At 37.8% G+C, this 27,586-nt stretch overlaps 2 protein-coding genes across 3 annotated transcripts in view; one reads left to right on the top strand and one right to left on the bottom strand.

Annotated features, from left to right (window-relative positions):
- Positions 1-3,343: 3,343 nt before the first annotated feature.
- On the bottom strand, positions 3,344-7,102 carry GSKIP (GSK3B interacting protein). Its single transcript, XM_063290290.1, has 3 exons — positions 6,808-7,102; positions 5,575-5,833; positions 3,344-4,958 (listed from the first exon to the last, which is right to left on the bottom strand). Exons 1-3 carry the CDS (start codon positions 6,852-6,854, stop codon positions 4,797-4,799), a joined length of 468 nt encoding a protein of 155 aa, XP_063146360.1. The 5' UTR covers positions 6,855-7,102; the 3' UTR covers positions 3,344-4,796.
- A 513-nt stretch (positions 7,103-7,615) lies between these two features.
- ATG2B (autophagy related 2B) overlaps positions 7,616-27,586 on the top strand; it is a 74,023-nt gene continuing 54,052 nt past the window's right edge. The window contains exons 1-9 of one of the 2 annotated variants that reach the window (XM_063290289.1): positions 7,616-8,504; positions 16,604-16,766; positions 18,306-18,458; positions 19,186-19,288; positions 20,846-21,005; positions 22,110-22,289; positions 25,092-25,188; positions 25,481-25,663; positions 27,274-27,428. In XM_063290289.1, coding sequence (XP_063146359.1) covers positions 8,343-8,504; positions 16,604-16,766; positions 18,306-18,458; positions 19,186-19,288; positions 20,846-21,005; positions 22,110-22,289; positions 25,092-25,188; positions 25,481-25,663; positions 27,274-27,428 — 1,356 coding nt within the window. In that variant the 5' untranslated portion in view covers positions 7,616-8,342. Of the gene's footprint in view, positions 8,505-16,603; positions 16,767-18,305; positions 18,459-19,185; positions 19,289-20,845; positions 21,006-22,109; positions 22,290-25,091; positions 25,189-25,480; positions 25,664-27,273; positions 27,429-27,586 lie in introns of those variants that run through there. The other variant, XM_063290288.1, reaches the window with a different exon arrangement.

The raw sequence follows: 27,586 nt of genomic DNA, 5'->3' as shown, positions 1-27,586 counted from the left end.
GTTAAAAGACAAAAAGTTATTTTTAAAAATTGTACAACAATATGCATAAAAGAACGTGATAAGAAAAAAGTAAAATCCAAAACATTATATTGTGCATTATGCAACGTAAGAAGCACAGTTTGCAAGTACTGTACTGTAATATTTTGCCACTCCATCATTTTATATTTCCAGTGTAGTGAAGATGACAACCAGACCTATTTAAACATCGTCTGAGATGACCAGTAAACATGAGAAAATATTTTGTTGGCTTAATCTCGTTTTACAATTACCAGAAACATATCTAATATTATTTAAGTTTTTTTAATCAATTACGTATTTAAAAGGTATTCCAATGTTTTATTTCAAAGCACTTACAAGTAACTAATATTCACTTTAGCAATACTCTAATTGTTTTTAAAAATAATGTAAAGTTAATAATGTCCAAACACATTTCCATGTTATAGTAATTCAGTAATTTTAAATGCCGCTTACATGTCTGGACCAAATTGTGAAATCCAAAGATGTTAGAGATTCCACTTTTTTCCTGGTGATATTCCAAGGTATTTAAAGGAATTCAGACACCAAGTAAAACCCCAAATTTTACAAATGTCAATAAATACTTTAGAAATATACACTATGAGACTTACCTGACTTATCTGAGTAACTCAAATGCTGTTTTATTAGACAGAGTTATTATATACTTTGCCCTGAGCATTCTAAATAGTAGAAATATTACTTTGCTGTTGCTGTTTTAGTTGAGAAGCATATGACAGTAAGTCTTTCACCTTGCTTCCAGTATCTTTGCTTTGTGAGATTCGATGAATATTCTCTATCAAGTGCATAGAGGGAAATAGGTATTGACCCAGTTTCTGGAGGCTGTTCAGATCTCGATGGGAAGGAACAGATTTTGGCTCAATCCTGACAAGACTGAGTGGCTGTGGCAGTTTGGCCTCCCAGGCTGTGGGTGTTTGGGTCGGGGACGTCTCCATCATTGGTCTTGGATGGGGTTGCATTTCTCCTTTCAAAACTTGAATGCAACTTAGAGCTCTTCCTGGACTCACTAGCAGTTATGTCCAGGAGGACCTTTGCACAGGTACATCTTGAGTGCCAGTTGTGCCCTTTCCTCAACCAGGTGGCCATGGAGATGATCACTCATTGCCTGGTCACTTCACAATTGGACTACTGCAATGAACTCTACATGGAATTGCCCTTGAAGACCATCCTGAAGCTGCAGCTGGTTCAAAGTGTGAGCAGTAATGGGCTTCTCATTATGCCCATGTGTCACCACTGCTCTGCCAGCTGCATTGGCTACCAGTTGGCTTCTGGGTGCAATTCAAGGTGCTGGTTGTTACCTTTAAAGTCGTTCATGGCATAGGGCCTGGCTACCTGAAGGACTGCCTTTCTCCTATTGTTTCTGCCCACCAGTACATTCAGGCAGAGTGGGTATACTCCAGGTCCCTTGTATTAAAGGTTGTCATCTTGTGGGAGGTAGGAAGCATGTCTTCTATGTTGCAGCCTCCCCTCTCTCCTGGGGTTCTGAAAAGCCCATAAAACCTGGCTTTGGTCCCAGGCCTGGGGTTGATGTGTTGGAGACGGTTGTGTTTTAATGGGTCTTTTTAGTCCAGGCTGCCTTGTTTTGTTTATGTTTTTAATTGTATCAATCTAGTATTATATTTTGTAAGCCACCCAGAGTCCATTAGAGTGGGCAGCTATATGAAATGTAATAAATAACAACAACAATAATAATCCAGTTTAGCAGACATAAAAACCAGTGTAGTTCCAGTGTAAGTTTTCTTATATGTAACGTGTGAACATAATAGACTTTCTTTAACAGTATGGGTGAACTAATTTGGAACTGCCTAGCAAACAAGTGTTTACAGTGAAGAACATGGTTTAGAACAGAGGTTGGGAACCTAAGAACTCCAGGTAATCTCCCTCTCAGAGATTACCACAAAGTAATGGAAGTCAAATTCTGTGAAACTAGAAAATTACAATGGAGAGAGCTGTAGATCTCCAGAATCTGAATGAGCTTAAGTTCCCATTTCTGATTTAGAAAGAGCTTTATCAACTCAATAGATACAGAAGGTGCATAAATCTGAAGTTAGTGGAATACAGTAATTTGAATTGCAGTTATTCAGTTTGAACTCTTTTGAGGAACTTGAGGTTTTTGCAAGATAGTAAGAGTTCGGCTATAAATAATTATCACCTGCTAACAGAATGAATAATCTGATTATGCGAAATAGGACAAAGCCCTTAACTGGATTCTAAAATACATCTTTTGCACTTGAAATACTATCATTTTGGTGTTCTCTTCTTCCAAGGAGCATAGGGAAATGTGTGAGAACATTTTTGCCTTTGTCCTATGAAAAGCAGACCAATAATGACTAAGGCAACACTAAAAGTTCATGGTTGAGCAGCAACTGGGCTAGTATCTAAGGTCCAGCTGACTCAGTTGAATTTGATGAACTTTCCTTTTCTGCATTAGTTGCAAAATATGAAAGTTTTAACACAAAGCCATTTTCAAAATATTTAAGAAATGCCTTCATATCTTTGTATATTAGTGAGAAACAAATGGCATCATTTCCACGTGCGTAATCATAATAATAATAATTTGTTACACTTGTATGCCACCCAACTCTCAATGATTCGATGTCAATCTTTTTCATTTGCTTCCTTTCCGATACACTAGATTGCAATCCCAACCTTCTCAAACATTATAGCTAGGTTCATGAAGGTTGATGGGAATATACTTGTGATCACAAGACACTAAACTAGAAGCCATGGGTAATGAGTTACAACGGCTGTGGTCAGACAACATGCGATGCCAAAACAAATCGTATTAGAGCTTATGGTGATGATCAGGCTCACTCAGTATAAAGTACCTTAAGCTTAGTGGCTTGAATGAACACAGTCATAGTCCAAGAAACCTAAAGGGCACACTTGCAGAAAGGTGCTGAATCAGGAATAGCTGCCAGAAAGTATTTCAGAATTTAAGGCTACATTTTTTGTCCTCTAAGCATGTTGGCTGGGGAATTCTGGAAATTGAAGTCCACACATCTTAGTTCCCAAGGTTGAGAAACACTGCTTCAGGCAATCTTCTTCTTCTTCTTCCTGCTATTTCACTAAAGATTTGGCCACTGCTTGAAGTGCGAATGTCTTTTTTTTTCTACACTCAATAAATTGTTACTTCTCTTTTTACAGGATATTTTCATAGCCTTTTATCCACACAGAATACCCAATTAAGCCAACAAATTATTTCTCCAAGTTACATCTTAGGTTTTTTTTTATAAAACTGAGTCCCTCATTTGTGCCTATATTAAAAGCTCATTACTTACTTAAAGAAGAGTCATTTAAAGAAGAGTCATTGTGCAGATTGTTTATGTGCCTTTATTTAAACGTATAACCTCTAAAATAAACATGGCCACATTATTCACAAAGAAATATGAAGGTCAGTTGGGTGAAGAATATTTCCTCCTGTAGATCTAAATGTGAGCATACATCCACTCAATTCTGTTTGTGCACTTCATGTTCTTTTAAAATAAATGTACAAAATGATATACAGCATTACAATGGTTAAAAACGTAAATTGCTGGATTAAATTCTCAGCTAAGTTAAAACACTATCACGCAAATAGATTCAAAGGTGCAAGACATATTTAAGTCTTTCAAACTATGAAGCTTTTTTAAAGTTCATCTGAGAATTAGGAATATTACCATTACGTAGCAAAATGTATCATCACACAGTGCTACTCTGACTGCTATACATAGACTTTAATTTAAAAACAGGTCCTTTTTTGCAAGCAGTAAAAAATAAAAACAAAAAATTACAGCAGCACTGGAAATTAGCAAGTTTCATATTTAGACATCTAATTTTCTCTCAATTCAAGTCCAACTTGAATCTTTGGTTTTGAATTAATATTATGTTGTACATTAGTTTAAAACGGTGGTTAAAATGCTTAAAGGTAATATAGAAATATTTAGTAACTGGGATATATTAAATAAGGACTGAAAAATACTTTCCAATATACTTTACATTATGCAAACATTTAAACTGTAAATAACCCTTTACAGAATATGAATACAATTTTAGCAAAAACTGTAAGAAATATGGGGCTTTATGAAGAATGCACCTTTTTAGTTCCTTATCTTTGTGCTTATACCATTTGTATTTCAATTGATGAATACATTCATTATGCCAACAATTCATCTTCTGTTCAGTATTCAAAGCTTGCAACCCATACAATAAACACTGCTTTTTACTGCTCATCAGTATCGGGCTTAATATGTTTGTGAGTGTATCTCATGATACGATTTAAAGTATTCATTATGATTTTCTAGTGAGTTAGAGAATGCACAACAAATTGAGCTACATAAAACTCGTAAATGAACAAAATCTATTTTACTAAGCTTGGCAATGCAATTTTCTGTTCTTCATAAAACTAGTTAGCCTTGAAAAACACTATTGTGCAAATTCTGAACAAACGTTAACTTGTGACAAGTGTTTAATGCCAACTGCAGTATTACTAAAATTAAGAACTGAGTTAATACAGATCAAAACTGAAACATTACCCAATCACTTGAAAGAAAATTAACCAAGAACTACAACTTTGTTTGAAATGTTGAGAACAAACTGAGTTATTTACTGAGAACGGTATCAGTTAAGGAGGTTACAGATAGTGCCATTACAACTAGTGGAGCAACTAATTTTGAAAGCAAGGAATTCAAGTTAAACTATTCCTTTGCCATCAGGTCGCAGTACAACCTATTCAAAATTCTCAGTGACAACATTTTGTGGAACTCTCTTGGTTGTAGATTCAATCAGGACTGCCCATCGCTTTTCAAAGCTTCTAGTCTTTGTAATAATGCATTTCCAAAAGCTTCTCGATATGCTGGGCTAAGTGAGTCCAACAAAGAATAGACAGTCTCATGGTAAGGGTTCTGTAAACTGTCATCCATCTGGTCAAAAGCATAACCAACCACCTACAGAAGAAAAAGTAATGTATTTCAGAAGTGAGAAAGGATCCAGTACAAAATGAACACAAGGATAAAGTAGGACAATATAAAATGTTCTGCAGGAATCAGGAACCTGGAATTCTCAAGAACTGACTAATACTAAGGATGTATCCCACGGGTTTTTATAGCTACAGTAAATGTTTTTAAAGGGATGTTTCGAAGTGAAGCAAAAACCCCATATGATATTTCAAGAAACTGAGTCCTAGTTTTGAATGCCGGAAGCACATCTCAATTATACTTTACTGTGGCGCAATATTGCTGGCAGCTTGAAAAGTTTTGGTTGGCAAGAATTGATAATGTGCCTTACAAATATAATTCATACTGTATGTGCACATGTGGACAACTATGCCAGCTACATTTCTACTAATGCTTTAATGGATAAAAGGCTACCCAGAACATTGGTGGCACAGGGAAATTTTGAAGCATTCATTGTGTCAAATTACGATTCCTGGGAATTTATTTTTTATGTAAAATATTTGGAGCTTAAAGAAAAGGAAGTAGACTGCTTTGGTAACAATGTACTATAGTTTACTAAATGGCCTGCAGCAAACACTTAAAAATATATCCACAAAAGAAACATTACCCTGAGTCCTGCTTCTGTTAGCTCTAGGCAATATCTGTTCCTTTCCCTAGTTTCCACATTGATGTATGCCACATCTTCAGCACACGGGAGGCTTTTAGAGACAAACATGTTGCTCACAGCAAACAAAACATCATTCACAACAGCTTCTGCTTCTATTCTCATGTCCTTCACATCTGTTCCTTCAAAATCCTTGAATTCAGAATCATCTTCAGTCTCACTGTTACTGGATACATCCATGGAATTATAATCAGTCTCCATTCTGCACACAAAAATATGTGTATAGTGTTTAGTACTTATCCAAAGTCCTTTTGCATTTTACATGATTCAGCCAGAACTTTTAATATATTTCAAAATCTGATATTAATTCTTATAAAATCTAAAAACTTAATTACAATTTGTAACACATACTAAGATTTGGGTGGTGTGGAGTTCCAAACGGAGCAGAGCCTTTTTAAAAAAAATTGCTTGGCACTTTTATTTTGAAATATGATCATTTGCATAAATCTTAATTTCATGATTTCAAATTGGAAACAGCTTTTGGTGCACTCACTGATTCTTAAGAAAGTGATCAGCCAACATTCTATTCAACCCACAGTATGCAATCCCTCTTCCTTCTACTTATATTCATTCTTTATCAGTATTTCCCACCAAGGCATGTTTGCCTAGAAGCTTCCTTCCTACTTGCTGCCATCCTTCAATTTTATAGGCCACCCCCTTATCACTCTCCAGGTGACTTTGAGATCCCACAGTCCAGATGCCCATATTTCTCAGCAATCCCACGATGCTTTCTCAGCATTTCTTGCATGACACAACTCCCACTCCCCGGGCAACCTAAATGAGAACAACAGAAGAGACTATCTGTAGCTCAGGGTTCAACCGTGGAGTCCTCGGTGCTCTCTGAGCTTGGTTGTTTGCTTCGCAGACGTTTCATTACCCAACCAGGTAACATCATCAGTCACCACAGCAGCAGCAGCACATTCTCGGACCGACACACTGCAATTGAGGCAGAGAAGCTTCCCCATCTGACTCTCTGGAAATCGTGGAAGTTGTAATCCCAACACCTCTGGAAGATCCCAGGTGGGGAACGACTAAGGCAGGGCGGATTCCAGCAGTGGATGCCCTTTTCCCTCCTACGTTACACTGAATAGTCGCATCCCCACCCCCGCGGTCTTCCGTGTAACCACCCAACTCCCTTCAGACGACTTTCCCTTCTTCTCGGGATGGCATACCTACCCATATCCATTCTCCTTCACCGTCTGCTCGTCGTACCGGTTTTGCATGTGAATGGTTCCTGTTCCCTCTACTGCTGTGCGTAGTTAAACCTCTCTGCTCCAAACAGCGAACGGCCCCGAAGAAGCAGGCGGGCAGCTAGTGCCAGCTCTTCTTTCCCCACTTCCCCGGCTGTCACGTTACGCGATCGCTAACGACCGGCGGCCTGGAAAACAAGAGCAGCACTTCCGGTTGCCAATGGAGATTGCTTGCTGGGAAAGGCACGTGGTTCAGGAGGGGCATTGGTAGGACAGCAGAGACGTGGATTCGGAAGGAGCGGACCTAGGAATATGTTTAATTAAGGAAAATCCATTTAGGCACATGATGATTTTATTGCATATTTCATTGCATTGCGCAAATCTGCGTGGGATAGGCTTTTGGAAAAAAAATACCCGTTATAAACTAACATGTTTGGCATTAATCTCCTAGTTTATTTTATCCTTGTCTTACTTTATACATGTTTCTACCAAACTAATATGACATCTTTCTTTTTTTTACCCCCCCCCCCCAAAAATGCTATAGAGAATCAGAAATGGCGGAAAACCTGTTAGCACCTCCCTGCACGCCCCTGTGGATATTCCCATCCTTTTCGTGCTGGTATTGATTTGGAAACCCGAAATAACGGCCCCGCTCCACTCTTCGTTCGTCTTATCTCTACATTCCAAGGCAAGCAGTCACGTGACGTCCAGCGTCCACTCCCCCGCCTCCCTCCTCTCCCTTCCGCGGTCCAGAAGATGACGAGGCTCGCTTGCGAGACTGACGTCCTCCAAAGCGTGCTACGCGACGCGGCCGAGCGGCGCAACAACAGCTCAGCATCTCCGCCCTGGCAGTGGGGCGGGGAAAGGGGGCGGAGAGAGGAGTACCTCGCGGCAGGACCTCTCAAGCTCGGCGGGACGGCGAGAGGGGGAAAAGCGGGGAGACCCTCGTGGCCCTGAACCTCCCACGCCCGGACCTTTCCCTTTAATTTCCCGGGGGTGGGCCTCGGAGAAGATGGCGGCCGCGGCGTGAGAAGCAGAGAGGGGAGATGGAGCCACCTGTTCTCGCCTTCCCGGCGGTGCTCTCCGAAGTCTTACGGCGTGAAGCCTTCTCGGGCTGGACTAAATAGACGAACCGGGCGGCTCTTTCCCACGACTAACCGAGGCCCAGCCCGTCCCCCTTCCTTCCTGAGGCAGAATTAGTGTCCCGGCCCTCCTTTCGACTCTTGACATTCAGCGACAGCCTCGTCACGCCCCTTTCTTGAGATCCCAGTTACTGACTTGTGGGGCAGTCGAGCCGCCTCCTCCTCCTGCCCCCATCCTTTGTCGTCCTCTTGACAGACCCCGCCTGTCAAGTCCTGAAGACCGTTATCGTTCCGGGCTCCAGTCCTCCTGCCCCAGCATCTCCATTCCTTTTCCTTCCCTGCAGGTCCCATCTCGGGTACCCTGATCCCTCTTCCTCCAGACCCACGTTCCACCCTTGGAGCAGAATTCCAGACTTTTCTACCTCCCTTCCAGACCATCATGCCTTGGCCCTTCTCTGAGTCGATTAAGAAAAGGGCCTGCAGGTATCTGCTGCAAAGGTACCTGGGCCACTTTCTCCAGGAAAAGCTCAGCTTGGAGCAACTTACCCTAGATCTTTACCAAGGCACGGGCTGCTTGGCACAGGTGCCTCTAGATAAATGGGTGAGTGATCCTTTGTGCACTTCTTGTGGACCTTCCAGCTGGCAAATGAGTAACTCTCTTTTGACAGATGTGTTCAGTGTGCTGTTTCAGTTTCCTGCCTGTCTTCTGATTATTGTGCTTCCCTTGACAAAATAGTGGAATGCACTGAATTGAGGCTCTTTGGAGCAATCCAAGTTTGATAGGTGTAAACAGGTTTATCTGTGAGCAATGTCTCATTCCCAAGTACTTACTTCTGCCCTCTCTAATTGAAGCCGCCATGGTGGTATTGAAGATAATATGGATTTTTTATTTTATATTTAGGAGAGAAAAAAGGAAATGAGAAAGGAAATGATTTTGTGTTGGGAAACAGCTGCCTCATTCAGGTTGTACTCATCAGTTGGTTCACTTGGAAGAAATACAAATTCATGTTAGAGCTTTCTTCTGAGTAAACATTCACATTTTGCTACATTTTATTTGGTACTGCTGATGAACAATAGTTTCAACAAGAGGCCAGGTAAGGAAGAATTCTCTAGCGGAAATAGTATTTGACCACTGAAAATGTATTTTGCCTTATCATTTGAATTGTGAGATGTAGCAGGTTCATTCTGGTGGTGATCCTACTGCCTAGTTTCATTGTTTGTACGACCCAATGAAACTCTTAATATACAGCTCAAAGCAATGGTAGGTATTTGATCAAATCCATATTTGTCAGCATTACGATTTAGGGATAAAGAAGAGTTTTAAAAAATGATTCTGTGTATGTAGAGAAGTGTAAGGTATGCTTTTATATATTTTTAATATAAGCATCCACATTCCTTTGAAAGGGTCTTTTTAAGCAGAAACACTTTTGTGATCTTATGCTTAAGTTTATCTTTTATAGGAGTAGATGGCAAATGCTTTTACAGGAATTTAGAAGATATTTAGAAATTTTAGAAAAGGCCTTTGTTGGTTTTACCAACAAAGTATTTATCAGTATCTTTTCCTATTTTTATATTTTAATTGACATGGAAGGTATTACTTGAAATAGATTGTTTAGTATTAATCTAGTTATTTTATGAAAATTGGTTTCTGGAAATTTGGTTTATAGCATCTGGAATCTTAACACTCTTTAGAACTTCTCAATCAGAAACCAGAGGGAAAAAAATGTGGATTAAGGGTATGGTTTACTCACTGATGGCCTTCACTCAGTGGTTGCCTTCCTTATCATCTGCTGCAGCATCTTCATTTTCTTTCCCAAAGCTCCAGTCTGTCCTGTCAGCCGCTGTATGTTTTAATTGGGTAATTTTCATTGTGACATTGATCATCTCCTGAATGTTAGTGTTGTTTCCTTTCTAGCTTTCCCTCTCCCTTTTAAAGTACTTATAGGTGTTGACATTGGTCTTCAGTGCATTATGATAACATTGTTTTGACTCAGATTACCAGAAGAGGTAATTGTTAGCAGTAACCACTAATGAGTTGTTGAGGCTTTTATGTTGGTTACAATCAGTAAGTACAGCCTTTTATTCCTTCTATTTGGAATTAAACTTCCTCAGTAAGTCCACAAAATTTGTTATGTAATGCTCTTATTTAATACTCTGATCTGTTATATTACATTATGACCAGATAAAGAGAACCAGTTTGGTGTAGTGGTTAAGGCTAGAAATGGTGCGACCATGAGTTCTAGTCCTGCCTCAGATAGAAAGCCAGCTGGGTAGTCTTGGGCCAGTTACTCTCTCTCAGCCCTAGGAAGCAGGCAATGGCAAACCACTTCTGAAAACCTTGCCAAGAAAACTGCAGGGACTTATCCAGGCAGTCTCCGAGAATCAGACACGATTAAACAGATAGGAAAAAAGATAAATGCAGCTGCCCATTTAGTGTAACATTATGTAAGCTTTATTTATTTATATTTATATTTCAAATTTTGTCACCGCCCATCTCACTCAAAGATGTGTAAGTATGCACACAATAGTAGTACCATTTGTTTCTTGAAAACATACAGCCATTAGATGGGAAGGCTGTTTTCAGAGCAATTAATTAGAATTAAAATCCAGCACTTTCTGTACTATGATACAGATGCAAGATAGGCTTCATAAAATTTGCCCAAGTTTGTGTTATTAAGATTTGGATAATATTTCTATTCATATAATATCAACAGCTAGAACTCTGTGCACTATGTGATCTCGAGCAGACTTCCTGTCTTTGCTTATCCTAGCTTTTAATAACATATAGAATATAACAAGGAGAGTTCCTATTTTGGCTTGAACATGAACTTCCTTAATATTTTGATGTAGAGGAAGGTAGTTATGAAAGTTAAGCCAATTCTAAATACTGACATTTAAAAGTGCAGGGTTGGGATGCTATTGAACTGATCTGTAAGTAGGATACATGTACTATGACCATGCTTTATTGCCCAATAGTTGTGGATCTTATCACCTGAAATGTTCAGTCCATATGTGTGAGATAGATTAATCAAGCTGGTTTCTTAGTGGCTTATTGAAAATTGGCACCACTTGCAATTCTCTCAATTCTGTAGTTTGATTCTTTGGAATATTGCAGTCATTTTGATGGTTTTCTGATTAAAGCAAATAACCTGTGGTACTTTAAGGTGCATTATAAAATAATGCAATATATGCAGTAAAAAGCAGTACAGCATATAGTTACAGTTAATCAAAATAGTAAGAATTCCATTTCTTATGCTAGGCTGCACAATTCTCAAATCCCCAAGGCCTTTCTGAACAGAAATTTTTATAACTTTCAGGAAAGCCACGAGAATGGGAACTAGCTTTGCCTTAGAGCATGGGTGTCCTACCTGTTGGCTTCCCTGGGCCACACTGAGTGAAGAGGGATTCTCTTAGGCCACACATGAAATATATAATATAGTTAATGTATATAAGTAATAAAACTTCATTTATTTTTTATTATAAAATTTTTAAAAAGGGCAACATGAAACTAGTGGGATATGTGACCTTGTTTTTGTGAAACTAATGCATCAGTGAAAGTGGTTCCAATTCTCAGTGAGTACTCAAGGCACTCGTCAAATTTTAATTCTAATTTTACTCTTCGGGTGCTTCATCCCTGAAAATAGTTGCTCACAAATGTACTTGCTGCCAAAAAGTGATGTCATGAATATGGCATGATTGTGAAGCAAGGGATATTTTTCTCTCGGAAGATAGGTCTTAGAAAAGTCCAGTAGAGAGACATGATCAATTTTTTCTTTGAGTTGAATGTCTGATTGCAACTCTGTGCATTCCATTTGAAAATTTGGAGGTAAGGTAGTTATGACGACTGAAAATGGAGTCAAAAAATATTCCAAAATATTTTTGATGATTTTTCCGGAAATCTTGAAACCTGTTCTCAAATTCCTGTATCAAACTGAAAAGCAAGGCTGCATATTTCTAGCTGTTCACAGAACTGTGTTTAGCCAACTTACTAAAATGTATAAAACTATTTTCCATAACTTGAGCTTGCCATATTTTAAGTTTCATTTCAAACACTGTTATGGTTTGAAACACTGTAGTGATAAGTTGGTTTTTACCTTGAAGACGCAAGTTTAATTCATTTAAATGAGTGGTCAAATCCACCAAAAATGCTAAATGTGTGAGCCATTTTTCATCTTCAAGTTCAAGCACAATTTTTCTTTTTGATTCTATAAACGACTTGATTTCATTTTTCAAATCATAAAATCTTTTCAGCATTTTACCCCAACTTAGCCACCGTACTTCAGAAAAGTAAATGATGTCCCCATAATCAGCATCCATACTTTTAAGGAACTCCTGGAATTGGCGATGATTCAATCCCTTGGCCCTTATGAAATTCACTGTTTTGATGACAATTTGCATGACATCCATTTTTAAAGCTTTTGAGCATAATTTTTCTTGATATAAAATGCAGTGATACTTCATCAAACGTGAGTTGCCGGCGGCACTTGCATTGTCTTCTATCAATTTTGTAAGCCCCTCACTTTTACCAACCATTGCCAGGGCACCATCAGTAGTTATACCAGATATGTTGACAATGGTTAAAGAAAATCGCTTTAATATAATTTTTACTGCTTCGTACAAATCAAGAGATTTAGTTGTGTCTTTTAATGACACCAAAGAAGCCATTTCTTCAGTGACATTATATTCATTATCAATACCTCTAATAAAAATGGCAAGTTGAGCCATATCTGTAGCATCAGTATTGTCATCCCTTGCCAAAGCATAAAATTTGAAATTAGCAGCTTCGAAAACCCCTTTCAGTAGATTTTCCTGTTTCTTCAATTTGCCTGGCTATCACCTGGTGAGACACACTGATTTTAGAAAAATAGCTTTTTTTATCAGGACAAATTGTATCTGTCACGCTTTTCATACATTGTTTAATAAACTCACCATCGGTAAATGGTTTTGATTTTTTTGCAGTCAGATTTGCTACCAAATAACTGGCTTTTATAAGAGAGTCCTTTTCAGTTGTGACTTTTTAAAAAAAAAATTGTCGAGACAGATTTTTTTTTCAGTTCTGCTAATTTGTCTTTATGACAAATTCCTTGATATGCCTCAATTTGGCAGCATGTTTTTCCGTATAATACCTTTTCAAATTGTAGTCTTTGAAAACTGACACATTTTCCCTACAAATTAAGCATAGTGCCTTAGTATTTGTCTTGACAAAAAAGTACTCATCTGTCCATTTTTCATTGAATACTCTTCCTTCATCTGTGATTTTTCTTTTTTGCGTTCTGTATTCTGTTGAAACAACGTTGAAGCCATGCTGGAATAAATTTATTTAGGAATAAATATATTTTTTAAGAAATAACACAACAAGCCCATTGTAAATTGTTAGGTAGGCAAATAAAAAAAGCAAAGTTTAATAATCAAATAAGAAAACTTACATGTCTACTTAATAATAACAACAATAAATGCCCGTTGTCACAGAACACATGTAGGTAGGTTGAAATTTTATATATAACGCCAAGTCTGCACAAGCTGATGTGTAGCGGGTGGCAGCATTAGCACTGCACTGTCCCCTCCCCTACACAGTGTTCCGTTGTTTCTACCTACACAGTCCATGCTCAAGCACCGCACAATCGAGTCACACACAAAAAATCACAAAATAATGTTAAAAGTTTACGAGTTTTGGGGGCTGCATTACTAGCTGTTCAGGGCCGCGGGTTGGACATGCCTGCCTTAGAGGACAAGTTATTACAGAGAAAGGGAGTACACAAACAATGCTCACTTTTGGGTCCTCTTCCATCACTCCTTTAGATGGGGACTTTCAGGAAGCATTCTTCATGCTGTTGGAGTTGGCAGGCAGACTCTATGCAGGATAGGGCAGCCTTGAAGATACTCAGGTCATGTGCAGTAAAAGGTTTTGTAGATGATAAGCAGCACTTTGAATTGCACTTGGAAACATATCCATAACCAGTGCAGCACCTACAGCAACAGAGTGATCCTGAGACTGTCAGGTGATCCTAAAGAGTGTTGCATTTTGCACCAGTTGAAGTTTCTGGGTGATCTTAAAAGGCAACCCCTTCTAAAGTGAAAAATAATAACACATATAGGAAATAAATGGCAAATGGCCATCTTCACTGCCCCTGACCTAAGTCGGGCTGCAGTTGGAGCATCAGTCAAAGCAGGGCAAAGGTCCTCCTGGCTGTGGCCTCTGCCTACTACTCTAGCAGGAGCCATGAGTCCAGAAAGACCCCCAACTTGTGGGCTGCTCTCCATGGGGGAAGTACAATCCCATCAATTACCAAAGAGGCTATGAACCCACAATCAGTAGCCTTCTGAATAAAATAGCAACTCCATCTTGCTAAGATTCAGTCTGAGACTTTTTCTCCCCCTCCAAATTCTTACGGTCTTCAGATACTTGGTTAGGGTTTCCATCACATCACCTCATTTGATGTGGAGATACAGTATACTTTGGTGGAGTATATCCATAGGGTGGAGATATACTGGTAAGTGTCTTCTGATGAAACTGATGAAACCTCACACCAAACTAACAGATGACCTTTCCCAGCAGCTTCATATAAATGTTAAATAGGGACCAAAGGACCAACCTCTTCCTCTCCCCATGACAAGTTAGTAGACCCCCCACACCCAGGAAGGAACAGAATTCCTTTGGTACAATTCTTCCATCCCGTGCAGGTGGTCCTGAAGGATACTTATAATCAATTTCAGGAGCCTCCAAGAGGTCTGATAAAACAAGGATGGTCATGTTTCCTCCATCCAAGTCCCTCTATGGGTCATCCATGAAGGCAACCAATTTGGTTTCAGTCTCATGCCTAGGCCTCAGCCTTGATTGTCATGGATCTAGGTATAATCAGTTTCTTCCACTTTCTCCACAATCTTTCCCTAATATTCAAGACAAGTTCTGTTTGGTGAGCATTGAGTAAATCTGTTTTCCTTCAGCTTCTATCTTTTGTATATATTCAGTGTCCTGTATTGTGACTGACATCTTTTAGAGCTTCTTAAGCCTTATAAACTCCCTTGGAGATATTTTCTGGAGTAGTAGATCATGTTAGGGAAAACTATATTGACTGTGTCAAGGATATGAGATTAACTAGAGGAATATGCAATTGGGAACATCTGTAATGATAAAGATGTCTGGGTTATTAGCTGAATTCTTCAGGAAATACTGTATATTCTCTCAGTAAGTCAACACCATCCTCTGTTACGTACATTTCTATGGGGTTGTTTTTATTTAACTTTGAAAGCATTTGCCTTGTTACGGTATTTGAAAATACCATTGTCAATATAGTCCTATTAATAGTTTTCCACAGCTTTTTATAAATGATGAACAGAGTAACATGTGGTTAAGTAAACACAAATAATTGTTGACAAGTATGACAGCTGTAAAATTGGCATTTTATAAAGAGTAATTTATCTTAATTGTTATAAAGCCTTTTACACTAATTTTACCTGTTCTGTTAGGTATTTCTGTGTGTGACTATGAAATTAGATTTTGTAACAACTGTAGTGATAGTTAATTAGATTTGTTGACATTGGATATATGAATTAGCAGAATATTTTAGTTATTTATTTATTTATCATATTTCTTCACCACCCATCTCATATAGCAACAACTCTTGGTTTCAATCCTAGGCCTAGGATTGCCTAGGCCTAGGCCTCAGCCTTGATAGTCATGGGTCTAGGTATAATCTGTTTCTTCCACTTTCTCCACAACCTTCCCCTAATATTCAAGATATAATATAATAAAATATATTATTTTATTGGACCATAGAAGTAGTAGAAATGGGTGCATCCACCCATATTGAGCGATATGTGTATTTCTATGGATGCATATCCCAATTTGCATTAAAATTACAGATTGCAATGGAGAAGGAAATAAGACTATGGGATTTGTTTTTCTGTATTGTATAAGTACGATGCATCAGATCAGAAACCTATATATATATATTCTTTCATATTTTTTCCACAACCAGATGTCACTGACAAGATTACAAGTAGGACATGAGTACAATAATATTTCTCATGTATGTTTTGCACATACCAGATGTAATGTATAATCATTGTGACTAGTAGGCAGTGGTAGCTTTAACCTGCATGAATTGGCCTAATCACCTCCCAAAGGCATCCAAATTGGCAATCATCTTTGTTATTGTTGTATGCCGCCCAGAGCTGCCTTGTGTGAGATGGACAGCCATATAAATGTGATTAATAAATAAATAAAATAAAAATTTTAAACATAGGATTTTTAAAATTCTCTTTGGTGTATGCAGTACTTCAGTTTCAGTCTCCAAAAAGAGCTTCAAAGCACATAAGAGGGTGAAAATAAGTCCTGTCTGCAACATGTTTTTAGCACCCACATCTTTCATCTTTTCCCAGAATGATGGGGCAGCTTCAGGAGGCAGCCACATGGTAGGATCCAATAGCTGTATTTAATAAGGTATTTAAATTTTAAAAAGATGCTGCATCCACATTTCTACTTACTCAAAAACATCTTTTGGAAATTGAACACAAAACACCGTAGCACCCTAACAATTATTGCTGAAGCTTGTTTTTTTTTTTTAGGCAGTTAAACCTAATCTGCCCTGGATGCAAAGGAGAAGTTAGCTACCCATATTTATGTTAAAAATTGTAATAAATATTACAAATTCTGTTAATAAATATTACAAATTCTGTGTTTTTCTTCCCTTTGCTTAGAGTCTGAACGAGATTCTGGAATCAGCAGATGCTCCGTTGGAAGTTACTGAAGGATTTATTCAGTCAATATCTCTGTCCATTCCTTGGGGCTCTTTGCTTCAAGATAACTGTGCACTTGAAGTAAAGGGCTTAGAGATGGTCTTCAAGCCAAGGCCATGTTTAGGTAACAGTTGCTTGACATTGCTTATTCTATTGCTTTTTTACATATTAGAAGATAAGTGGATTAGTGTAAATGACCTAATATCACAGTACAGGTAGTCCTCACTTAACGACCCTAATTGGGACTGGCAACTCCATTGCTAAGCTAAGCGGTCATTAGGTGAAACATCATGTGACTGCCCCACTTAGCAATGGCAGTTCCAGCAGTTCTGGTTGTGGCCATTAAGCGAATCATCGGTGGTTGTTAAGCAAGACATCGTGACCACGACTTCTGACCTTCTGCTGGCTTCCCCATTGACTTTGCTTGTCAGAAACTGGCTGGGAAGGTGGCAAATGGCCACTTGACTGCAGGAACAGGGCAATGGTCGTAAGTGTGAAGACTGGTCACAAGTCACTTTTTTCAGCACTGTCGTAACTTTGAACAGTAGCTTACCGAATGGTCATTAAGTGAGGACTACCTGTATCCACTTAATTTTTACTAGGTGGAATATTTGGATATCCACAGTCAGCTCTGGTATCAATGAAGCAATGTGCAGGTTTACCCATGTCTAACAGATAATAAGGAAACAACTGTTACTGCAAATAATCTCCTTGACTAGAGAAGAAGAGGGCATTGCTCAGTGTTCAGATATAGTTTATACATTTTTCTGGCTCAAATAGTTTGGATCTCAAAACTATGGTATACTTTGTCTTGTAAACAACTTTATGTTACTTTGTAAACATAGTTTTAGGCTACCGGGATGTACATATATTCACTGTGTTTACAACTTGATATGTATGTTATAAACTCACATATGGCTTAAAGTTTTTTTCATAAAATGTCAGTCTTCATACTGCTTTTCTTTTGTTCAGAATCCTGACTGTAGCTGCTTAATTAGATCTATGGTCAGAATACTGAATATATGGAAAAACAAGTTTCATTTTATCATTGTGAACTTTCATATATCATGTTCATACTTGGAGACAAGTCCTGCTTTTCATTCACAGGCAAGATAAGATAGATTGATAGATTGGCATCTTGGAGCAGCTGGGAAAGCCCTCAGAAGGCTTAAGATCAAACTTACTGCACACTTATTAGAAGTTTGTAATATAATTGATACCCATATTCTGCATGTTCTGCTGCTAAAATGGTACACTTATACAGCAGAAGAATAATTTCATGTATTCCATTGATCTTGCAATATGTGGGCAGAACATTTATTCTCCATTCATGTAGGATATATCAAAGTAGATATATCCTACAATCTACTTTACTCCACAATAGTCTTTCCCTGGCCTCTTGTATGCCACATTTATGTTACCTGTAGGAAGAAAAAGTGAAAAGCATGGCCTGTATCTACAAAAATGTTGCTAGTGAAAAATTTTTATGTGAATAAGTATAAACTTTGAGAGGCTTTTCATTTTCTGTGCTACATTGCAAATCACTGCTGTGCAAACAGAAAGCTTAAGTCAGAAGTTATATTGCTGATTGATTTCATGATTTAATACGCTAGCTGAAGTTGATTGAAAATCAAATATCTATGACTTTTTTTTTTTTTGGTAGCTTCTAGTTCAGAACCAATGTATTGGTCAAGCTTTATGACGAGTAGCATGCAGCTTGCAAAAGAATGTCTTAGCCAAAAACTGACAGATGAACAAGGAGAAGGGTCCCAGCCTTTTGAAGGACTTGAGAAATTTGCTGAAACAATTGAAACAGGTACTATTTACTTCATAAACTGCAAAGCAGATTATCAGTTTACCAAAAGTATCTTTTGTTAATTGGGTCACAATAATAGCTGTCAACTTTTAGCATGTTGTGGCATTATCTAGTACAATGTAGATGTTCTTGTGCCCCATGATGGGAATGGCTATAGGCACCAGCCAGGTCTGCATGTATAAATTGCTGTTTGACAATAGTTATGAAGGAAAGGGAAGCCAGTGAGAATGCTCACATGTTCATTCAACGATCTCTTTCCCAATACTTTAGTCCTCAAGTGTTTTCTGCCTAGGTGGGGTCTGAATTGTTACAAGAAATGCACATACCAGTTGCTTTTCGTACACAGAGATTAGTGCAGCATAGTCCGTGGTTTTACTTGGTGGCAGATGAAAGAGTTCGTTTGCCTGCATTATTAGCAGCAGCAGTACCAGCACCATTAATCCAGTTTTCATCCTGCATTTCTAGCCAGAGGATGCTTTGGAAGTAGGCACATACATGGCTGATGCAATATTATATGGGTTTTTAAGTATGTATTTGTTGTGGCTTAATATGTTGTGAGGCCTGCAATCATGATTTATAAACTGTGGCTTAATATGTTATGTGAAGCCAGCAATCATGATTTATAAACTTTATATGATGTGATGTGTATTGGGCCTGCCTTATACACATGATTCTTTCTGTCTAGTCTGAACCCAGACCATTTTTTATCTTGGTGTTTTCACTATAGTTTTAAGAAGAGTGAAAATCAACTTTTTAGACACTGTTCTGAGAATTGAACATGTGCCGGATAATTCTAAAAGTGGAACAGCACTTGAAATTCATATTGAGAAGTAAGTAGGTTTTATTATTTTAAATGATGGTTGGAATTGTATCTGTATTTTATGAGAATTTAAAATAAAGCTTCTATTGATTCCCCAATAACTGAGAACTTGACACTGATTGTGTCTGTAGCGGATTTTAAACTTGTAAGAAAACAGAGGAATTCTATAAATTTAGTACATCAATGTTATTATCGTTTAAGCTGCATACACTTCTGTGCCTATGTGGTACAGTAATGTTTTGCTAGATTGTATATATGTACACTGGCTTCATGAGGCCATCCATGAATGTGCTAAATCTGGCAAAACAGAAGTAAAATGTAATTCCAGGTAATGTGGTCCACAAGCTGGGGAACTCAGTAATTTTGCTAATTTATACTTCATTCATTTGTGCAACATTTTTTCTCTTCTCTGTGATTACCCTGTGCCGTCCTAAAGCTAAAATGTGTAAACTTTCTTTCAATTGTGTTTTTTCTTTGTTAAAAGGGTTTGCTTAATTATTATTATTTATTAATTACACTTATATTCCACCTTTTCTGAAATGAGCATAACAAGGCATACAGGGGGTCGCTTTTCATTTTATTGCTACTACAGCAACCCTGTAAACTGGGTGGGTTTGAGAGAAAGTGACTGTCCCAAAGCCATCCAGGTAGATCTGTAGTTAAGTGAGGATTTAAATCTGTGTTTCCCCAATCTCTCGTATATCATATTGGCTCTTTCTTTTGTTTGTGTAGTTATTCACAAAGATTAGAAACCTACCCTAACAAACAGCTATTAAGGATTCCTATTTCATTTTCTAATACAGGGAATGTTGAATATTCAGTAACCAGAATATTGAGAAGTATTTAGCATGTGATACGATTATCACGCTAAAACTAAACAGTCTTTATTGCGGTCATTAACCAGCACGAGGAAATTAGTATTCAGATATCTAAAACATCCAAAACCAAATTGACAACATCAGGGCAATCAGAAAAAGTACATAATTTTGGCTAAAAGACAATATTAGATCAAAATATGCTAAGGGGCTTGCTCAGGCTACACATATACAACAAAAGCAGTAGAAGAAGGTTAAAATTAGCAATCTAGGTAATACGAACTTTAAAATAGCAATATAAAATGCAAATAAAATACATATACTGTACATACATGCTAAAACTAGTGAGAGTAATCAATGTATAGGAATGGGATTTTGTATGCAGATTAGATTAAGCCTAAATTTGCTCTGAAATGGGCAAAACATACTGTATAGGGGACATGTATGCCCAGCATTCTGCTCTTACTTGTCTTACTCTTAGGGACTTGGATTAGGGATATACTTTTGTATTTTGACTGAAAATGTGTTTTATTGAATTTGCTTCTAATAAGCATGCTCAGGATTGTATTGTACAAATGTTAGATAAAAATTCTAAACTGAAAAGCCCTAAAAGTAGCTTTCTATCTCAGATCATCAACACTGCTTTTAAAACAATGTCTGAGCTTTTCAAACCTAGCTATTCATGTGGTATAAACAAAAAATTGTAAATTTATATTCTGTCCCTATTTCATTATTGATTTCATTGCTTACAGAACAGTGTATTGTGATGAAACTGCTGATGAATGCTCTGGAAATGTACATCAGCCCACGGCTTTTGCTCACAAATTACTACAACTCTCAGGTGTTTCTTTTTTCTGGGATGAATTTCCTGCATCAGTAAAATCCTCTCCAGTGTGTTCCACTACACAGTTGGTAAAATTCTGTTTATTTGTTTATTAATTTATTTTATTTCTATACCACTAGAAATTCAAAATATGAATCCTGTTAGTTTATACCATAAAAACAAAGCAAGTTGAAAACTTAATATTTATTCAGTAAAAGCAAAAAAGAATGTCATAGTGCAGAAATACCAAGTGCTGATGTGCTGTGGTGACCATTTATTCTGCACATGCCCTCCAGAGATCAGTTTTAAGTAGTTTCTAGAAGGCCAGCGAAGCTGCTAGCCTAAATTTGGTGGGAGAGGGTTCCATTACATTGTCTCAGTCACTCATGCCCTGATCATCTCCCGTATGGACTACTGCAATGTGTTCTACATGGGGCTACCCTTGAAAAGTATCCAGCTGCAGCTGGTGCAGAATGCAGCAGTGCGGGCAGTTATGGGTGCCTCTAGGGCTGCACATGTAACACTTCTGCTGCACGAGCTGCGTTGGGTCTTGTTGTGCTTCCAGGTCCAATTCAAGGTCTTGGTTATGACCTTTAAAGCCCTTCATGGCATGGGCCCAGGTTACTTGAGGAACCGTCTTGTCCCAATCACATTGACCCATCCCACCCTGTCCGGTAGGAAGGGCATGTTATGGTCTCTGTTGGCTAAAGAATTCCAACTGGCGGGGTCAAGGAAGAGAGCCTTTTCTGCCATGCCCCCACCCTGTGGAACATCTTGCCCCCTGAGGTTCGGTTGGCCCCACTCTTCTGGCCTTCAGGAAGAGCGTTAAGATCTGGTTCTGCCAACTAGCTTGGGATCCAAGAGTGATAGGCTACAAAAATAGAACAATAAAACAAGGAATTTGATAAACAGTTTGGCATCTGCTAATGTATAAATCTGTCTAAATCCAGCTCATAATCTAAGTATACTATATAACCTTCTCATCAGAATATTATGCACTAAGAGAGCAAAAGTTAAATTTGTAACACTAACAGTTTTTATCCCATTGTTCCAGTGTTTTCTAGCTTTATGTTGGTACTGAAAAATGGTGTAGTTTTCAAATAGCTTGAATACATATATGTGTTCACTCAGCCCAGAAAGCATGCATATGTACTGCCTTTGAAATCTTTTCCTTGTATTTATTTATTTTAAAGTTAACAGAACCAAAGCTTTCACCTAGCTGGAACCCAAAAATTACGTATGAGCCACACCCTCAACTAGCACGAAACCTGCCAGAAGTTTCTCCCTCGGATCCTGTGCAAATATGTAAATTGATTGGAAGGATGGAACTGAGTCTTACATTAAAGCAAAATGAAGTGCTTCCAGGAGCAAAGGTTAGTTGTTGATTTTAGTCATGTTTTTTTTTGTTGATACATGTTAGTTGAAGTCTTGATGTAGATATCTCTCTTTGGTCCACTTTCCGTTTTTCCTTGATAAGCTTTCTTGTACATGGTTGAACTCTGTTTAGTCATTCTACTGTGTAAAGGTGAAGGGTAAGCATGATGTAATTATTAGGCAATTGGATGTCCATCATTTAAAATCATTGGAGATAATCTCCACAGTGTGCTACTAACTGCTGCATGCTTGCTATTGCTTTCCTTTTCTTGTTGCAGAAACAAGATAACTGGAAAAGCATTGACATCGTGTTCCTCTTTTTGCAGATGCTGCTAATGAATGCTTTTCCTAATTTTGTAATCAGTGACTGGATGTATGCATTGTGCTACCATAATGTGTTTTACTTACTTTTGGCTCAGTGTGATGTGCAAATCCAGTCAATGTCATTTGAAAACTATAGTTTATGGCTTAGTGTTATGTGTTATCCAGGCCATTTTGGCTTGTTCAGCAAAGCATGGTGAAAACAAACCATGGTGAGCTTGAAGTGGGAACCCAGCAATTGTATGTGACCCTATTCAGTAGTAAACCTCTTATAGATTGATTTCTTGATATATGAACATTCTGCTACTTTATGGTTTATTTTAACAATGGTTCATTGAACAAGTTGGGCTCATAGATGCTGTGACAAGCCTAATGCTCAAGTGTGGTTATCTCCCTGCCATTTCTGCACATAACTGACTACTACATTGAAGTATTTCATATTATGAGGGACATGCCAGATTTCTTAACATTGATTGGATGCAGAAAAGGAGGTGAATGCACCTGCTTTCCTTCTTAGGGTTTTTACAGAATGAACCTGAATGAAATAAGACTGTTCATACATTATGCCAAGCCATAAGCTTGCTTCTTTGTTTTGGCTTGGGTGTTGTATGAACCCAGCCAATTGTGGCTTGTTCAGTAAAGTGTTGTTAAGTATACCATACTTTAGCACAATGTGTAAACCCAGTCCAGTAGTTCTACCAAATTCAGTCCATACCACCTTTGCTATTTATTCCTTACAAAGGCTTGTTAGCCATCTGTGTTAGTTCTTTCATCCTCTCTCAAACAAAAAGAACAAAAAGAATCAACTTTATCATATGTGACAACTTTCTCATAAAGGTACAACTTTTATTTTCCATGCTTAAAACATACCTGGCTGGTAAGTAGGAGGATAGGTATTAACAGTAATTTAGATCTTTGGAAACAGACTTTAGAAGGAAGTGAATGGTATAGTTCTACCATCAGATTAGTAGAATCTGCCTTTCACACAGGCAGTTTAAGTGCAATCTCATTTCTTGACAAATTCTTCTTCACTAGTAACTCTGCCAGTATGGAAACACAATAGGAGGGAAATGCACCTAGAAACATTAAAACTAACTGATCCAAACTAGTGTACTGTGGTGTGTCAAATTTGCTGCTTAATATGAGAATGCCATTCTCAGTAACATTCCTAGATCCTTTAATGAATAAAAAGTTAACCATTTTTAGTTGGTTCATCTTTCTATGGACACTGCTCTCTAGGGTTTGGTCTTCTTTCCTAGTTTAAGGCAGAGAGAAGGGCAAAAGAAGCAGAAGAAATAAATGCAATTAAATAAATACATGCAATTAAAACAATGAAGTTTCAGTTATAGACCCAGACAAGAAGAAAAATTCAAATCCAAGTTGTACAATGTCATTTGTAAGATTTTAAAATCAAACTGAGCAAATTATTTAACTAGTAGTTTCCACTTGTCAAGTTTTACTCAAAGGCAAAAAACAATATTTTAAAAAAAATATTAAGGGCAAAACAATAATCACTTTCCTTATGAGTTTCTGCAGAACTAAAACTTGTGAGCCTCAATATTGCAAATAGAGAAACTGCTGATAGCAGTTTATATCTCTTTATATCTCTTTAATTAAATCATTGATACAAGGGAGACTCAATTTCAGTCAGGATATAGAATGGGTATGTATATTGTACTGAACCAAAACCAGATCACATTACTGCTTACTGTAATGTGAGAACCCATCCACAGGTTCTAAACTGAAAATGAAATTTAAGTGTTTGGGTAAATGTGTTCTGTGAAAACAATTACAACTATTAGCAGTGGGAATTTATATGATCACCGAGACATGTGATTTCATCGTAAGTGTGGAAAGTGCTCCTTACTATGGCTGGGTTTATTCATTGTACAGGGAATTTTTTAAAAAACAATTTATTGAACTGGTCTTTGTGGCCTGCTTTGTTAATCATTACGTGCTAAGTTGCAATGGTGGATTCACAAACATTTGCAAAAAAGTATGACTTAGTTTAATGCGTGAATCTTGTCTGTATTTGTGATTGTTTGTTACAATCTCTGCTCACACATAAAGTTTACATGTGACTGTTGTATGTGTAAGAAACTGTTGCATATATTAGCCTTTCGAGTCCATATTTCCAAGGTCTCCCTTGAATTACATATTGCAGATATTTAATCTGCAGTATGTAAAGCCTTAGAGCTCAAGCTGCTGATTTCTATGTATATAAATGGAGGTTGTTCAGTCTGGACATATGAAAGAAATTTTATAGACATCCAAGTCTAAGACAAAGCAATGCTAACAAAAATAATATGCAAGCTGGATTCTAATAAATAATCGTATTTTACAGACTAACAAAATCCACGGTTTATCTCATAAGATAAAAAATTAAAATCAGCGATGAAAGTTCTGTTATTGTTCAATGGCAGGACTGATAACTGAGAAAAATGGTTCTTATCAAATGTATTAAATCTTTTTTTTTTTAGTTGGATGTAGATGGACAGATAGATTCCATACATCTGTTCCTGTCACCCAGACAGGTACATCTTTTATTGGATATGTTTGCAGCCATTGCAAAACCAGGCAAGTAGAAATTGTGTTGTTTAATATGATCAAAGTGAGAGGGAACAGTCTGAGTTTTGCACAGTTGCCAAGGTTTTAAATATTTGCTAAGCAACTTTTTTTTTCTTTTTATGTAGTTGCGGGGAGGGAACAGCTTTTAGCAGGGAAGAATGGCTGATGATGTGGTGACATCACTGGAGTGGTGGGGCTGAATTATTTCAAATGTGGGCTTTGAAGCTGAATGGTGGGGGAAGTTGTGTTTTCTGGGACCTGGAAATTGAATTAAAGATCACGTTTTTGTGTTTCACTGCAGAGAATCCCAGTAGAATAGAATTGTCTAATAAAGATAGAAAAAATCGTCCAATGCAGCAGGAAGATGAGTATCAGATTCAGATGGAGCTCAATCGTTACTTGAGAAAAGAAACTTTGCCAGTAGGCACACAGCCTGATCTGAGTTTTTATGAAGCTGAGGCAGCTAGAACTCCTTCAAGTCGTGGTGAGCAAACAACCTGGGCTTCCTAGTGCACTGGCATATTGCTATTTATGAGAGCTTACACATAATGCTGAGTATAAAAACCGAGTAAATATCTACAATATAACAGCTATAAAAGCAATAAAACAATATCACTCAAACAGAAGTATTTTTATGAGTCAAAGCCTGAGTATGATCAGTTCATACTAAATATTTTAAAGTCATGGAATAATGTTAAATAAAACATCTACTTCTTCAAGCTTCTCAGAAAAGAAAAGAACTTCTTAGACAGCAGATCTAATTTTGAATATGCTACATTTCTACTGTCTGACAGCAATCCCAATGTCACCCTTGTGGCATAGTAACAATGACAGAAAAATGATGGCATGCATATGCTAATGTTATCGTTCAAATCCCACCTTAAAAACATTTGCATCCCAGTATCTGATGCAAATAAGTAAGTTGTGATATTTGCGTCATGATGCCTATTTTGTTACTTGCAAGTTTTCTCACTTTTGAATGCTGATATGTAGTTAGTGAATTAAGTGTGGTTGAATTTTGTTGATACATTATTAATAGTTAACCAGTGTTACATATATATAGTTTAATTATTTTTATGCATTAGCTAATATAATAGCTCCAATTACCATGAGAATTTGAGAATGGAGAGGTTGGTGTAGAAGAAATTCCAGGTAATCTCAAGTATAGTGGCTTTTAGAATATATATGACTATATATATAAGGGACCATCTTCTCCCAGTTGTTTCTGCCTGTCCAATTTGATCTAGTAGCTTGGGTATGCTGTGGGTCCTGTCAGCCAAGGAATGTCAGTTGGCGGGAACTAGAAGGCATGCCTTCTCAGCCGCAGCGCCTGCTCTCTGGAATATTCTCCCTACAGAGATTTGGATGTCCCCGACCCTGTTGGACTTTCGTAAGACCATGAAGACCTGGTTATGTGCCTGGGTCTGGGGCCCCAAACGTATGAATGGTCCTGTTTCTTGGTTATATTAACATCTATGCACTGCTTACTTGTTGTGTCATGAGGACTGATGGTGAGCAGGAGGGGGGCCCTATCCAGGAGGAAAAACGGATGCGTAGTTTAGAAGTTTTGAATCTCCATTCGAAGAAACTCAGAGCAGACCCTCCTTGATTTCTGGGTTTAATCTGTGAGGGTTTTCCCACGGCCTTTCAGTTTAGCAGGCTTTCTGTCTAGTAGAGTAGAACAATAAACACTAGAGACTCAAGCAACCGTCTCAGTGTGGTTCTTCATTCCAGGATAGGACATGGTGGCCATGTATATTCTGTAATTGAAATTGTTTTAATTGTTTTATAGTTCTTATTGTTGTAAGCTGCTCTGAGTCACTAGCTGAGAAGGGCAGCTATAGAAATTGAATAAATAAATATGATTCAGTATACAGTAGATATATAGTGTTTTCTTCTGTGTGTCTGTGTGTGTGATATAATGTATTATTCAGTGCTTGTGCTTTTTTCCTAAATTGTGGTTCTCTTCCACATGAGGGATTGCATAAATTCTGTCATAATGCTGTTGAGACCTATGGCTTAGTGGTTTTCCTTAAATTGTGGTTCATTTTTTTATAGTGAATGTTACAAACAATATCTACCTTTTTCTCTTAGAAGAAGAGGTTTTCTTCTCTATGGCCGACATGGAGATGTCTCACAGTCTTTCCTCGTTGCCCCCTCTTGGAGACCCACCAACTATGGATTTAGATCTTTCTTTAACTAGTACATACACTGCTACTCCAGCAGGCTCTCCACTTGGTGCTGCAGTGGTATGTAATACTTAACTGTTTGCATCTGAGTAAAGGAACTTTGCATGTTTGGGAGTGATTGTGTTTGTAAAACATACTAAGCTAAAATTAGTGATAACCCTGGTTGAAGACTTACCTGCCAGTCATCCAACACACAATCACATTTACCACCCCAGTAT

This window comes from Candoia aspera, chromosome 1 (assembly GCF_035149785.1).
Source record: "Candoia aspera isolate rCanAsp1 chromosome 1, rCanAsp1.hap2, whole genome shotgun sequence".
NCBI lineage: Eukaryota > Metazoa > Chordata > Lepidosauria > Squamata > Boidae > Candoia > Candoia aspera.
Note: the sequence above shows the minus strand (reverse complement) of the source record. Positions and strands in the feature narration are given on the sequence as shown.